This window comes from Sinocyclocheilus grahami, unplaced genomic scaffold (assembly GCF_001515645.1).
Source record: "Sinocyclocheilus grahami isolate Dianchi unplaced genomic scaffold, SAMN03320097.WGS_v1.1 scaffold497.1, whole genome shotgun sequence".
Taxonomy (NCBI): Eukaryota; Metazoa; Chordata; class Actinopteri; order Cypriniformes; family Cyprinidae; genus Sinocyclocheilus; species Sinocyclocheilus grahami.
The window spans coordinates 378,071-391,741 of NW_015505676.1; the positions used below are offsets into that span (position 1 = coordinate 378,071).

At 37.0% G+C, this 13,671-nt stretch overlaps 1 protein-coding gene and 3 non-coding genes across 4 annotated transcripts; 1 reads left to right on the forward strand and 3 right to left on the reverse strand.

Annotated features, from left to right (window-relative positions):
• Window positions 1-2,098: 2,098 nt before the first annotated feature.
• Window positions 2,099-11,208, reverse strand: LOC107554313 (vesicle-associated membrane protein 2-like). The gene is made up of 5 exons (XM_016236795.1): window positions 10,943-11,208; window positions 8,581-8,683; window positions 8,320-8,478; window positions 7,983-8,034; window positions 2,099-5,916 (listed from the first exon to the last, which is right to left on the reverse strand). Coding segments are annotated over exons 1-5 (333 nt in total). The 5' UTR covers window positions 10,945-11,208; the 3' UTR covers window positions 2,099-5,899.
• Window positions 11,209-11,718: 510 nt separating this feature from the next.
• trnal-aag (transfer RNA leucine (anticodon AAG)) lies at window positions 11,719-11,800 on the reverse strand. Its single transcript has one exon. It is a non-coding gene; the product is annotated as a tRNA-Leu (tRNA).
• A 1,404-nt stretch (window positions 11,801-13,204) lies between these two features.
• trnat-agu (transfer RNA threonine (anticodon AGU)) lies at window positions 13,205-13,278 on the forward strand. The gene has a single exon. It is a non-coding gene; the product is annotated as a tRNA-Thr (tRNA).
• Window positions 13,279-13,534: 256 nt separating this feature from the next.
• On the reverse strand, window positions 13,535-13,616 carry trnal-uag (transfer RNA leucine (anticodon UAG)). Its single transcript has one exon. It is a non-coding gene; the product is annotated as a tRNA-Leu (tRNA).
• Between the last annotated feature and the right edge of the window lie 55 nt (window positions 13,617-13,671).

The following is a 13,671-nucleotide window of genomic DNA, read 5'->3' on the forward strand; positions in this document are numbered from 1 at the left end:
ACACAGAAGCTACATCTGAAGTGGCATTTAGATGCATACACACAGTTTAATGCAAGGCATGCATGCTTTAACCTGCAGTTACAAATGCATATATAATGTTTTGATATTTTAATCTTAAAACGTTGAATAATACTGATATTTGAAATGATTTAAAAAATATGTAAAAAGGTACTTTAAAATGTGAAATTAAAACCGACAGTAGGTGGCAGCAAGGCACTGTTAATTAGTGAGTCATTGCAATTGAACAGCATCTTTTAAATGGTTGATTCATTCAGGAACGAAACACTGTCATGTTTTTCAGAGACGCAAAACAGTGCTGTGGCTTTGTTTGGAACCATTTTTGTTGGCGAAACAGAGCAAAAAATAGGCAATATGGTGTCTAAAACGTAAGTCTCTTAATCTTAACTTCTTGTTAATTGAACTGTTGTGTAAAATCAATATCACATTTGTGATTTTTGTGAAAAAAGGGCACTCTTTGTGTGATATTGATCAACTAAATGAAATTATATAAATATATACATTTTCTGCCCCCATATCTTGAATTTAGGGAGCATTCTATGCATTTTATTATACTGAATCATGCAGTGAAAGAACACTCTAAATGAGCATTCAGTCTAGCTAGTGTTTAATAAGCACTCATAATTCCTCTTATAATCAATGAAGCTGTGCATACGCGGTATGACAAATGAATCTCTAACTTACATCGTATGTACATCTGCACTTTGTTGCTTATGATGATGGAATTCGCGAGTTTCAGTCTGAACAAAACTCTGGGGTTTCAGCAATGACTAATCTGAACGCCTCTGATTGGCTACTGCATTCCTAAACTCAATAGAATCATGTGTGATTGGTTATAAAGAGCAACACTGTAAAAACGCGTAAAAATTAAATATGACATATTTAACATAAGCAGGTCAAAATTTAATACAGCAATCAAAACTTAATTTTAAGTATTAAAGTTTTATTGAAAAACCAGGGGACCCCCCAAAGTATTTTTTTAGGGCATTATGGGGGGTCCCTTAATGCTTATGGGATGTCCGGGACCCCCCCAGCCCCCCATCATTTCGAACACTGTATAATCCCTGACTGTGCATTATAGTTGGTTTTTTTTCTGTTTCTTCAGGTTGTATATTATTTGCTCCAGTAGGTGATGTCTGTTTTAAAACAGATAAAAATGGAGATTATGGCATTAAAAAGTCGATTATGACATACAAATGTATAATAAACACATGCTTTTGACTGTCATAATCTTTGTCTCGTAATTTCAACCTTTTTTGACTTTTTATGACTTGTCATATTTTTCAACTTTTTATGTCGTCATTATGACTTTTTGTCATAATCTTGACTTTTGTGTCATATTCAGTTTAGACTTTCTATGTAATAACTGTAAAATTTCATAAAATATTTTAGATTTTTTTTGGGGTCATATTTTTCTTATGACTTTTTATTTTATAATTATGATTTGCCAAGGCACACACAATTACTGGAAATATTGTGTCTTAAGTTAATGCTCAGTATTAACTTATTGTTTATTGGAGTGTTTTATAAAAGCATTATCATACAGTAATTCTGTTCTGACTGCATACTTATGTAACTTAATGTACTTCTACCATAGAACATGTTTAGGTAACCATGGTATTACAGGTACCAAGATACACATTGGTAACTTTTTGTTAGAGTTAGTTTATGAAATAGTGACGCATAGTGAATAATTACTTAAAATATTTACTTACTGAAAAAAAATAGTATTATTTTTACTGTATAAACATTTTACCTTAGGATTCATTCTGTGTAAAAATCTTCTCCAAATGCTGGCCTTGTTTTATAAAGGATTACTAAAAAAAAGACAGCTTATATGTTCTTAAATACACAATCTTAATACATAAAATTAAGAAATAAATTGATATTTTATATCAAATAGTTTATTTTAAAAAATCCATACAGACACATTTTTATTATATATTTATTTTTTATGTTGTCATTGTTTTCAAACACACACACATTTTAATTTCTAACTCGGAACAATAAACACAGGTCATCATAACTGTCATTTTTTTTGCAATATATATATGTATATTTATATATATATATATATTTTCCCAAGATGTTCATCCATATAATAGACATTGACAGATTTACTCTACAATTGATTTCATGTATGTCTGGTTGCCAAAAAGGTTCCCTGTTACAATGTAATTCGTTCTGTTTTAATATGTAGTCCACTATAACTTATGACACAAATAAATAAAAAATAAAATAAAATAACAACATAAAATAAAACTGTGAAGACCGCATTACCCATGATCCTCCAGCCTAGTCCCTCCAAAAAGGCCAGACAAACAGGGGTAATGCTAATCCTCAACCTTTTCTTTCCAAACGAACCTCCATAAATCAAATAAATACACAAATGAAGCACAAATTGTTATTAATACAGCAACTTGGCTCTTGGTTCGATGCATTTCTAGACCTCCATGAAGCTCTATGGTATCAGCTCCTTAAATTCTGCTTGCTTATACTGTTTATTCAGTCCCAAAAACCTTCAACAACGAATCAAACTGTTGTAAAACGCCATAACTATTCATTTAAAACAGCTCTGAATGAATAGCAACCAATTGAAGTTGATATCCCAGTCTGTACAAGCTTTCTGAAAAAAACGTTTGACACGCTAACCTTTAATAGGGCAGGGTTCATTTTCCAGTATTACTTTGATATCTTAGGTCACCGTTCTTATATTTCAACTTAAATTATAAAAATAAATCACCCTCTCCTAACTAAGCACAATGAAGCTGTGCCACAGAGCACCACTGTGAAGCCTTAACTAATTTCTACTTAAAATAAAGTAAACAACTGAAGACTAAACAACGGTATGACGTGAGCAATGGAGAAATCACTGTGGCTTTGAGCCAGTAAAGTTCTGTGTCTTCATTGGTTCCCTCCCAATAAAGAAGACGCAGCATCTTTAACAGGCTGGCGTGACAAAACTACTCCCACCGTCCCTCTCGACCCACGCGGTTTTGAACAAAACATACAGAAAGTGCCAAGACAAAAGAAAATGTCTTCATACACTCACACAAAGAAAAACAGAAAAGCACATACATTATTTGTAGTAGTCCCCTATTAGAATTATTTCAATATGTGAAGCGTCTTAAACTCTTTTTGATTAATTTGTCACGTTTGAGTCCTACCCCAATGCATGATGTTTATTAGTTAGTTATAGACTCCTTTAAAATGTTGACAACCCCTGGGAGAGAATTCTTATATTTGCCTAATATAATAAATAGTTCATCTATTTTAATATGATCAACATCTTATTCTAATTACAGATTGCTTATGCCTTGTATGTAAAATCTAAAAAAAGACCCCCTTCCTCCAGATGAAGCCCACACTACAACAATACAGATTTTTTTTGTCTTTTTTCTTCTTTAAACAGCTACAAAGAAATAGTTCCATGTTTTATATTCAGCATTAAAGATACAGACCTAAAGGAGAAGTTGTGCTATTATTGTTTAGATATCAGGCCTGGGGATGCGTCCATCAGATTGTGGTTTCAAATTCCTTATCCTGTTAGCAATCACCTCCACTAAATATTCAAGTACAATAAACATAGACCTGAAGAGAGATGGGCGATTTCTTGTTTCCTTTTGCTGGATGAGAGCTTTTAAAAACCAGAGATCTGGGGAAATGTTGTCCCTTAAACTGTTTTTGATGGCAGTTGGCAGTATAAGCAAGATATAATATGGTCTTTGGTCATTTTTCATTAAATAAGCTCAATGTGAGTGGGACAAAGGAGTGAAGGAGCATGCAGGGATAGAAAAAAAATGAAATGAACTAAGGCTATCTCCTTTTAAAGAAGCAAAAAATGAATGAAATGAAAATTTTTAGCGTTTAAAGTATTACAGTTCGTTCTGCTCCAAACATTACGCTTTTCTTAATATGGAATGTAAAAACACACCAGTGGAATAATTTATCTAGCCACGCCCCCTTAACAGCTCCGCCCCCTGTCACAATCAATCAGCTAATCTATGCCCTCCCCCCTGTTTATGCAAGCAGGTTGCCACGGGAACAGCCTTTCTTTACCTGCATAGGTCTAAGCAGCCTAATCTGTCAGGATGAAGCCGAAATACTCCCCACACACACACTACGACGGGCGGCTAGAAACCGAATCATGTGTGAAAGAAGATGCCACTAAATTGGAAATGTGAAGGGGAGGAGGGGGGTGTTCACGTGCAGACGCACACTTCACACCTGGCTCGCTTTTTGTCGACAGATTGGGCGGATGAGACTGAAGGGTGATGCTGATGGAGGCGAATATACGCACAAGAGCAAACCAGGAAGAGCACGGTGGAAAAAAACAAAAGACAACAAGAAAAAAAAACTTCCCCTCAGGTGCTTGGCAGTGTGTAAACTACAGCTGAACTCAACAAACAGGCACACAGAGAGGTGGATAATAGCGAGGGACACAAAGGTGCTCGCTGTGCACATGGCACCAGCGTCAAGTCCTGAAACAACGTGCTCCCTTTCCGGCCTGCTTCGCACACAAAAATACAATAGAATCTATATCTAAAATTAAAAGAAAGACTAAATTAAAGGCAGTATCTAGATTTAAGAGAGCGAACCACAGCTGTCAAAACTACCTCACATTGAAGTATCAACCAGTGTGCTTTCAGACGGATGAACTCGTGTATCGGTTTGGCAGTAGTTCTGCTGCGAGGAAGTAACACAGCGCATGGTGCTCTCCCATCCGCACCCGCAGTCTAACCAGTTAAAACGCGCCATCGAAAACAAGCTTTTTGTGCATGATACTATTTCCCCTTTTCGGCCTTGAATCTCTCTGGGCTTCAAAATCTTTACCAGCAGAATGAATCAGTTCGCAGTTGCAGTTCGAATAGCACTAACGCTTTCAAGTCTTTTCACTTACAGCGCAATTGACCCATGTGCGATTAATTACTTCGCTATCCCAGTCAGAACCTAGTTTGACTGCGTTACAACAAGTACTTGAGGTTGTTTAAGACCTATTTTGGAATTCTTTAAGATAAATACACTTACTTTGTTTGATAGACAGCATAATTCTACACTGCTATTAAGGAATGTTTAAGAGATAAGACACTAAAGACATTAAATTAAGATAAACATCTACAGTCATTGGTCCAGTCTGTTGTGGCAGTTCACTAAGAGTAAGTACTGTTGGTGAGAGAGAGAGAAAGAAAGAAAGAAAGAAAGAAAGAAAGAAAGAAAGTGAAAGGGAGTTGAGGGGGCAACGTGTAGGACTGAGATGGAGTGCATGTGACAAAGAACAAATTGGGGATATTGATTTAGTACCTCAGTTAAGGGAGTCTATCGCTTGTGCAAAAATACACTAATACTCAGTGAGCAAGAAAGAGTGAAATAGAGCATGCAAGATACAAACACCCAGATTAAGAGGCAGTAGTTTAAACCTGAAGCAAAATAAATCTTTCAAAACTTAAAAAAATATACAAATGCACACTCACACACAAACTACAAAAACCATTATATCAGAATAAAACTCTACAAAGAACATTTGGAATATATACTGTATAATCTTATCGTATTCTAAGGGTTGTGATTTATTTTTTATCGGTTGTCACAAGTAATCGGGAGTTTGGAGTATGAACAATATTTCCGAAAAGCCGGAGGTATTTACAGAGGAGACACGGCCACACACTCACGGACAGGATGAACGAGGAGTGACAGGGGCCTAGCTGTGAGGCAGAGGAGGCAGGGGGCAAGGGGGCTCGGGAAGGGCCAGATTTAGACTCTTTGAGGGCAAATAAATCGATTGTTGTGAGAAGTCGTTTTTCTCATCTTTTTTTGGGAGGGATTTTTCTGTGGCTTGGAATTGGGCATTCATGAGCTCAGAGTGGGGTAGGAACGTCACGCTTTAGGTGCTGAAGTACACTGTGAAGAGAAGCAGATCAGATTTATCGTCAACATTCGAGAAACTGTACGTAATATGAAATATGATCTCATAACGAGTTACTCTAAGTATATTCTACTTTTCAAGTATTTGCCACCTTTTCACTATCCAAGACAAAGGAAAGACCAGAAGTCAGTCATTTCTAATGGAGAGTATAGGATAAAGGAATATTCCGTGTTCAACATGCAATTTTCACTCAAAATGTTGAACCTCAGTTTGTGAAATCAAACACAAATACCAAGTTGACTGTAAAGAGTGCTTAAAGGACAAGTTTACAGATTTTCAACCAGCTTTGTATTTTTACTATGTGTACTATTTCTTCATGTTACCTGCACTCAGATCTCCCGGTTTACTGGTCAGCTAAAATCCGCTGGATGGCACAAAATGCTACATCTTTTGACAGCTCCAGGGCTTTAGTTAAAACTACAGATTTATAAATTTTTATATCCCCACCTACAAACAGCCCAGTGCAGCATGGGTGTTGAAGCTCCCTACCTTTTTAGCACACAGCCCTCTTTCTATATTTTTGCTAGTCATGTAGCACTGATTATAAAAAAAATGCCTTTCTACGGCATAGACAGCCAAGTTTTATCTTGCCAGCGGCAAATTACCCATTTAAAACTGAATTTCCTTTTACAAATAAATCATTTCTACGGTGATGTCTTCGGTTCACTTAGTTTTGTCGTGGCCACGACATAATAACTTGTGGGAACGTGATCATATGTTGTGGCCACGAGATCATTTTGTCAAGGTAACGACATCCTTATGTCGTGGCCTCGAGATGCTATGTTGAGGGAACAACATCCATTTCTCGTGGCCACGACTTCTTATGTTGAGGGAATTACATATTTTTCTCGTGGCCACGAGTTAATGTGTAAACAAACCTGCATTACCATAGCAACCCGGGATTATCAGAGATGGATAAAACATTTTTATTAACATTTCATTTTATATTTGTATATTATTATTATTATTAAATTAACTTGTTAGGGCTATATTTTTATATTTATTTCATAAATAAAATATTTTCTTATTTCCCCTTTCAATTCGTGTATCGCTTTACCTAATTAACGTTCTGTATAATTATGCTAGTATTTGCTAGTCTACCATATATTTTGCAGATACTGTAAACGCCTGACAATTATGCCAATAAAGTTTTGACTTTATGATTGTATTCATGCCCGTGTGTGATGATAAACGTGTGTGTTGTGGTTTCATTTACAAATGAAACTACGTGAATGATTCATTCCTCAACGAAACACTATAATATTTATAATTATTAATTTGCAGAAATAAAATGAAATATATATTAAATTCAGCCTTTAAACTGCACTTCCAGTTGGCTATAAATTCCAGTCAGCATAATCAAAGCTTTACTGGCATATCGAGCATTTACAGTAGGCTATTATTTACAAAACTTTATGTAAAGAGATCTAAATGAAGGGAAAAACGAATGTGCTATAAAAATATAATAATAGGCTAATAATAACAACAACAACAATAATATACAAATATTACAGGAAAAAGATTTTCAGTTAATTAGGTACAAGACTGTGGGATGGATAAAAATGTTTTCTTGTAGGCCTATTTTATTTTATGTACTTTATGAAACATTTAGTCATGATAAACTTAATTCGAATGCTGTCTACATCGCTTGCAATAGCCTACAGTCCGGTAGCCTAAGCCTATGGTTAATATAATAATTAATAATTTCTTAATTCAAAACAAAACATTAATAAATCCATCTCTGATAATCCCGGGTTGCTATGGTCACGCAGGTTTGTTTATGCATTAAACTCGTGGCCATGAGAAAAGGATGTTGTTCCCTCAACATAGCATCTCGAGGTGACTTCACATCGCGTGGCCACGACGTAAGGATGTCGTTACCTCGAAAAAACGATCTCGTCCACAACAAAACTAAGTGAACCGAAGATGTCCCCTCCTGGTCACCATACATTTCTGCATTTGAGATTCGAAAAATATTTTCCCCGTTGTTTTAACCCATAATATTCCTTTGAAAATCAGTAAGAATATTGTCATTGCTTACCAATGATTATAATGAGGACAATCGCGCATATCACCCCCAGGATAATCATCATCTAAAGGAAAGAGGCAAAAAGAGGGAGAATGAGTTGAAAAGCAGTAAAAAGTATATTATGAAGACCCAACATTCACACATTTGATCCAAAAATGTGTTATTATGAACAACTTTTTGTTTTGAGGCACTGTTTTTTATATTATTTTAAAATATAAAATTTTAAGCTGTGAATACAAATTTTAATTTTTTTGAGATTTACTGTTAGCTGTTTGCTTGATTTAGATGCGTTGTTATGAAAATCCATTGCCTTTTCAGCCTTACTCGAGGCACTTTTTGTGTTGTTTACCTTGGCATTCTTCCACCAGTATTTATTCTTGAGCTTGGCAGCACTGGTCTCAAATTGTGAGGCTCCAGCCTGCAGGGCATCAGCCCGATCATCCAGTTCTGACAGCTTCTGGTCCCTCTCCAGAACCTTGTCTACGTTCACACGCATAATGTCCACCACCTGAGAAAGGATGAAGGTGACTCTTAGTAAACTGTGTCATAAACGTGTCTTCTGAAAATGCATTTATAGATGAAAGAAGGCAAAGAGAACGGGCTCACTCACCTCATCCACCTGAGCCTGTGTCTGCTGTAAGCGACGGTTGCTGGTGAGGTTAGGGGGAGGCTGGTTACCTCCTTCTGGGGCACCGGCAGGGCCTGGGGCAGACCTGCAAACCAACATACAGGCTTTCGTCAAAACTTCAATATTACTGAGGTAATAGCAAGTCTACTTGCTAATGCCAATCTCAGCCACCAGAGGAAGACAAAACTCTGAATAAAGGTCACCTCTGAAGGATCCCTGGATATAATCCCTGTTTAGTAAGAAAGGAAAGACTTTTTCCTACTGGGATCTCTTTTTTTTATATATATATATTTAAATGGAGTAAATGAGCTAGTAGTAAAGCTTACCATATTTTTATTCTTATATACCAGCCTTTTTTCATTCTCATTTACTTCCGCTCCTTCTCATTTACAATAGTCTATATTTAGACATCAAGTCTTGGTTCCTCTCACCTTCACTGACATGAAAAAATTTATTTGCACTTTGCTTTGTGTGAAGTGTATAATTTTAATGGTACTTATAGCCAGAACATAATAGTATCTATCTATCTATCATCCAAACATAAGAAGCAGAAACAGGCTTTAAGAGGAAATACTAAATACTATGATTCAATACTAAATTATCTGAAGACAAAATTTGGGTGTAGCCAATATCTTAGTAGTTTTATTATCATCAAGACTAATGGCTGCACGGATGCTAAATTTCTCATTTAAAGCAAAATGTGTGTCAGTTCATGAAAAGGAATTTGATTAAAAGACACACCGAACATTTGTCCTGAGCGCTTACGGCCTGGTTATGCAAGGCTATTTTTCCGATGCTAACTGACAAATTCCAAATAAATGAATAAGAAAGCATCGTACATTTACAGCATTTTACACTAATATGAGGTTAAATAACTTGTTTCTGGACTGTTCCTTACACACGACTGAATAATAGGGACAACATCCCCACCCCCACACAAGGCCTTCATTAAGCATGTATGTGTGTGTCTGTGTGTGTATGTGTGTGTGTGTGTGTGTGTGTATGTATGTGTGTGTGTGTGTGTGTGTGTGTGTGTGTGTGTGTGTGTGTGTGTGTGTGTGTGTGTGTGTGTGTATGTGTGTGTGTGTGTGTGTGTATGTGTGTGTGTGTGAGTGTGTGTGTATGTGTATGTGTGTGTGTGTGTATGTGTGTGTGTGTGTGTGAGTGTGTGCGTGTATCTCTGTCATTGTTGCGTCACAATCAACATACATTTGATCAAATAACTGGACCAGATGTTTACATGTGTTACTAACTGATACAAATCTGTTTTTATGTAAGCTAGAACCTTAAAACAGCAGATTGGTCATGTCAAAATATCACACTCCAGGCCCAGTGATGCTTTAATATGAGTATACAATATGGACATATTATTGAAGCTGCGCGCCATTTGCAGCCTCGGTTATTTAAACCAGTTAAACGAGCGTGTCTAGAAAATACTAGTATACACGGCCATCTTTCCTGCAGAGGAACACCTGCGCCCTTTGAGCCAGCCATTTGGCTTCAGTCTAACCAAATATCAATGAATATCAAGACCTGGTTCCATAGAAACATGGGTTAGAGAATAGCATAATTCGAAAATGTAACAAATTGCATCGCCCCCTTTGCCTGAACATGACGGTCCGTTTACCAACCCCCACGACTCGCGTGAAATATCACGCCTCTAGTTTACAGCCTGCGATTTTCCCCCTTTTTTATACCATGTGAGGTATATTTTCCATTATCATAATATAAACGTCAATTTGTTAAACCTGATATCAGGCCAGGGTTGAAATACAGTGGGCCTTGGGCTATTTGAGACAAATCCCAGTGGGCTTTTGAACTGACATCGAAATTATCACAGGGACAGGGATTTGGGTGGACAAATATATCAATTGCAATAGCCTACATAATTGTAATTCATAATTTATTTTCATTCCCAGCCAAACCAGTCCAATCCGGTGTCTGTGCGTGATTCCATCTCAGCTGCTCATACCACACACGAGAATAAAGCGAAACACGTCTATATTATAAATAAACTCGTTCCCATACAGCAATGCACTGTACAGAAGCACATTTTGTATGTCAGCGGTAGCAACTAAAATGGAAAAACATTGGCCATTAGGAGCCTATTTATAGACGATTATATCGCAGAATTCAATGGAAATACGCAATAGATGTGGAATAATGCGAATATACAATCAAATATAAACCTACGGGAATATGGAATAAGATTATTGTGTGCATACATATTCTTATTTGTAAACCACGTTCTATTAACAAGTGGCAGCAGCATCATAATAATCGAGCAAAGAAAGAGGATCTAAAACTAGATTACGAACATTGATCTCAATTAAACCGTACTCACATTTTGAACCTGGTTTTGTGTGCGTCTACAATGTGTGGATGAGCGCGCTGCTTCAGGCGTTTCTCCCCGTCTCCGGGATAAATAATGCACTCTCCGGGTTATCCCAGTAAAGCGGTATTCCTTAAAGGTTTGTATTTATTTATTTCCAGCGGTGTGCCGCGCCTCGCTATTATTGCCTTTATAAGAAGGGCGCTGTGCCGCTACTCTCCTCCGTCACTGTGCACACATCAATACTAGATGCTCGGATCAGGCGAACGAAGATGGCTCGCTGACGTCACTCCTCATCCGGGAGCTGCGGGATGGAAGCAGTGACAGAGAGACAGGAGATGGAGGACGCATTGCTTGTGGACAGTGTGACAAGACGGGGCAGGGCACGTTTAGGCTATCCGTGTGGAACACTTTCAGCAGTATATGTAAGACGACGTGGGATGGGGTTCATGGATTGTAGATTGTATTTGCACAACATGCCTTGTGCTTAATGTATTTATTAGTAAGAATTGCTGAAACAAACAAAATGGCGGTCTATGAAGGGATGAATGGGCTTCCCAGGCTGCGTAAACTCACTTGTTAGTTATCTTAATGGGAAATATGAAAACATTTAGATTTCTGGAGCAATGCTATTGTAATGCATCCTGACAGCACATGTGCCGACAATACGATTTCATAATACTTTTAGCACTAGACTAAGTAAATATCGTGTGTCTACTTATGTTGCCTTACTCGGTATACTTTGTAAGATGACATCAAAAGGTAGTAGTACAAAGGGAAAAAGTGTTTGGCAGCGGTGGGATTCGAACCCACGCCCCCGAAGAGACTGGAGCCTTAATCCAGCGCCTTAGACCGCTCGGCCACGCTACCGTTGAGAGTCAATGCAATTTGACTCTCAATAAAGAAAGTTGTATTATTTTATTATTTATTAAACCACTGATGTTTTATCAATCACATATTTTATTATACTTATCATCAAAGTGACAAAACCGTTATATTTGAAAAAGAATAGAATATTTATTTAGAAAAATACACTTTTGGAGTTTAAGACATGATTACTTGAACCACTAGATGTCGCTATATGCATGTAGTATTCATATGGTTTTCATCAGATAAAAAACTTTACCATAACACAAAATGAATGGGACGTGGAAAACCACGAATTCAAGTGACGATGTTTAAACCTCAAACATATTTTTTTACATAATGTAATGTAACAGAACTGTGCTTCATACACCCACTTCAAAAAGTCGCTTTGGATAAAAGCGTCTGCTAAATGACTAAATGTAAATGTAAAAAGTGTACTGATCAGTTCTGATAGGAGATTTTGTATGACCATTTCTAGAACAGTAATTTAATATTAGTCTAAATGGAATTCTTAAGAGCAATTCGGTGTAAATACGTGTTATTTACACGTTTTGCGAGTAAGAGAAATTCACTCAGCTTCCGTCTGATTTAGCCCCTCCGCCTGACTCATATTAGGTTTTCTAAATAAATAAACGCATCTTTTAGGTGTTTTTATAAAATAGTTTAATGAAAACCTGAAATGGGACTTATATCTGTATTAATTTTACGGTTACACGAATAAATAGCGAAAAGGCCATCGGTTTCAAAATCCACCAATGGGATCGCAGGAAACGCCAGCATGTTAGGTCTAAAAGAAACTGAATTAAAAATCTATAGTTTAACTTTTAAAAAACGTTAAAACGCTTCTCTTGTACTAGTCATTGAATGTATGACTACATACGCGATGTGTACTTTGAATTATTTTGAACGAGTTAGAATCACAACCATGATTGAAAATACTTGCGCGGTTTAACAAAAGCTTTCCGAGCGCTTGACTGAAGTACATTAGTAGGTTAATTGCTCACCTGTACATTTAGAAATGAAGTTTCAGAACGTGATGAGATGGATTATACATACGTGATAATAGGATCTATGCGTGTAGGGTGTGCAACACCTTATCGAATCTTATCTGAATTTTCAGAATTGTTTGAACCTGGTTAAAGTAAGATATATGATCTGTATATAGATTTTCTATTAACGGTTATTTATAAAGGCCGCCATATTGGATTGATGAAAGCAGGTCCATGAACACTCGGCAGCAAGCAGACTGTATGTCTGCAACCCTAGTTTTACGCTTGTATGAATATCTGTATCTGCACTAGACTTCAGCAGATGATTTAGCAAAGGATGGCAAATCCGCTGTCTCTACACACACACAATGATCATTATGTGTATTCCAAGAAAATACCTTTAAAGAAAGCGCTCGCTGGCGCCGTGGCTTAGTTGGTTAAAGCGCCTGTCTAGTAAACAGGAGATCCTGGGTTCGAATCCCAGCGGTGCCTTTTGAGATTCGCAAATCGTGATTCTTGTGTAAGTATGACTGATAAGGAACTAGATAAAGAGCTCAATCATGTTTTTTTTAATGGATTTTGTTAAAAAGATGACCAGTTGCAAGTTACAAATTGGAAGCTATATTTCTGAAGACATATCTACAGATAATAGCTAAAAGTTGAAGTTCTGTGCTCTTTGATACATCCGGAAATTGACTGTTTTAGTGACGTGATAGTTTCTTAATTTAAAATAATTAGAAAACAGTTTTGGCAGCGGTGGGATTCGAACCCACGCCTCCAGAGAGACTGGAGCCTAAATCCAGCGCCTTAGACCGCTCGGCCACGCTACCCTATGCGACCAGGAAAAACAATGCTATACAAATTAATAAACGGTTAATGTGAATT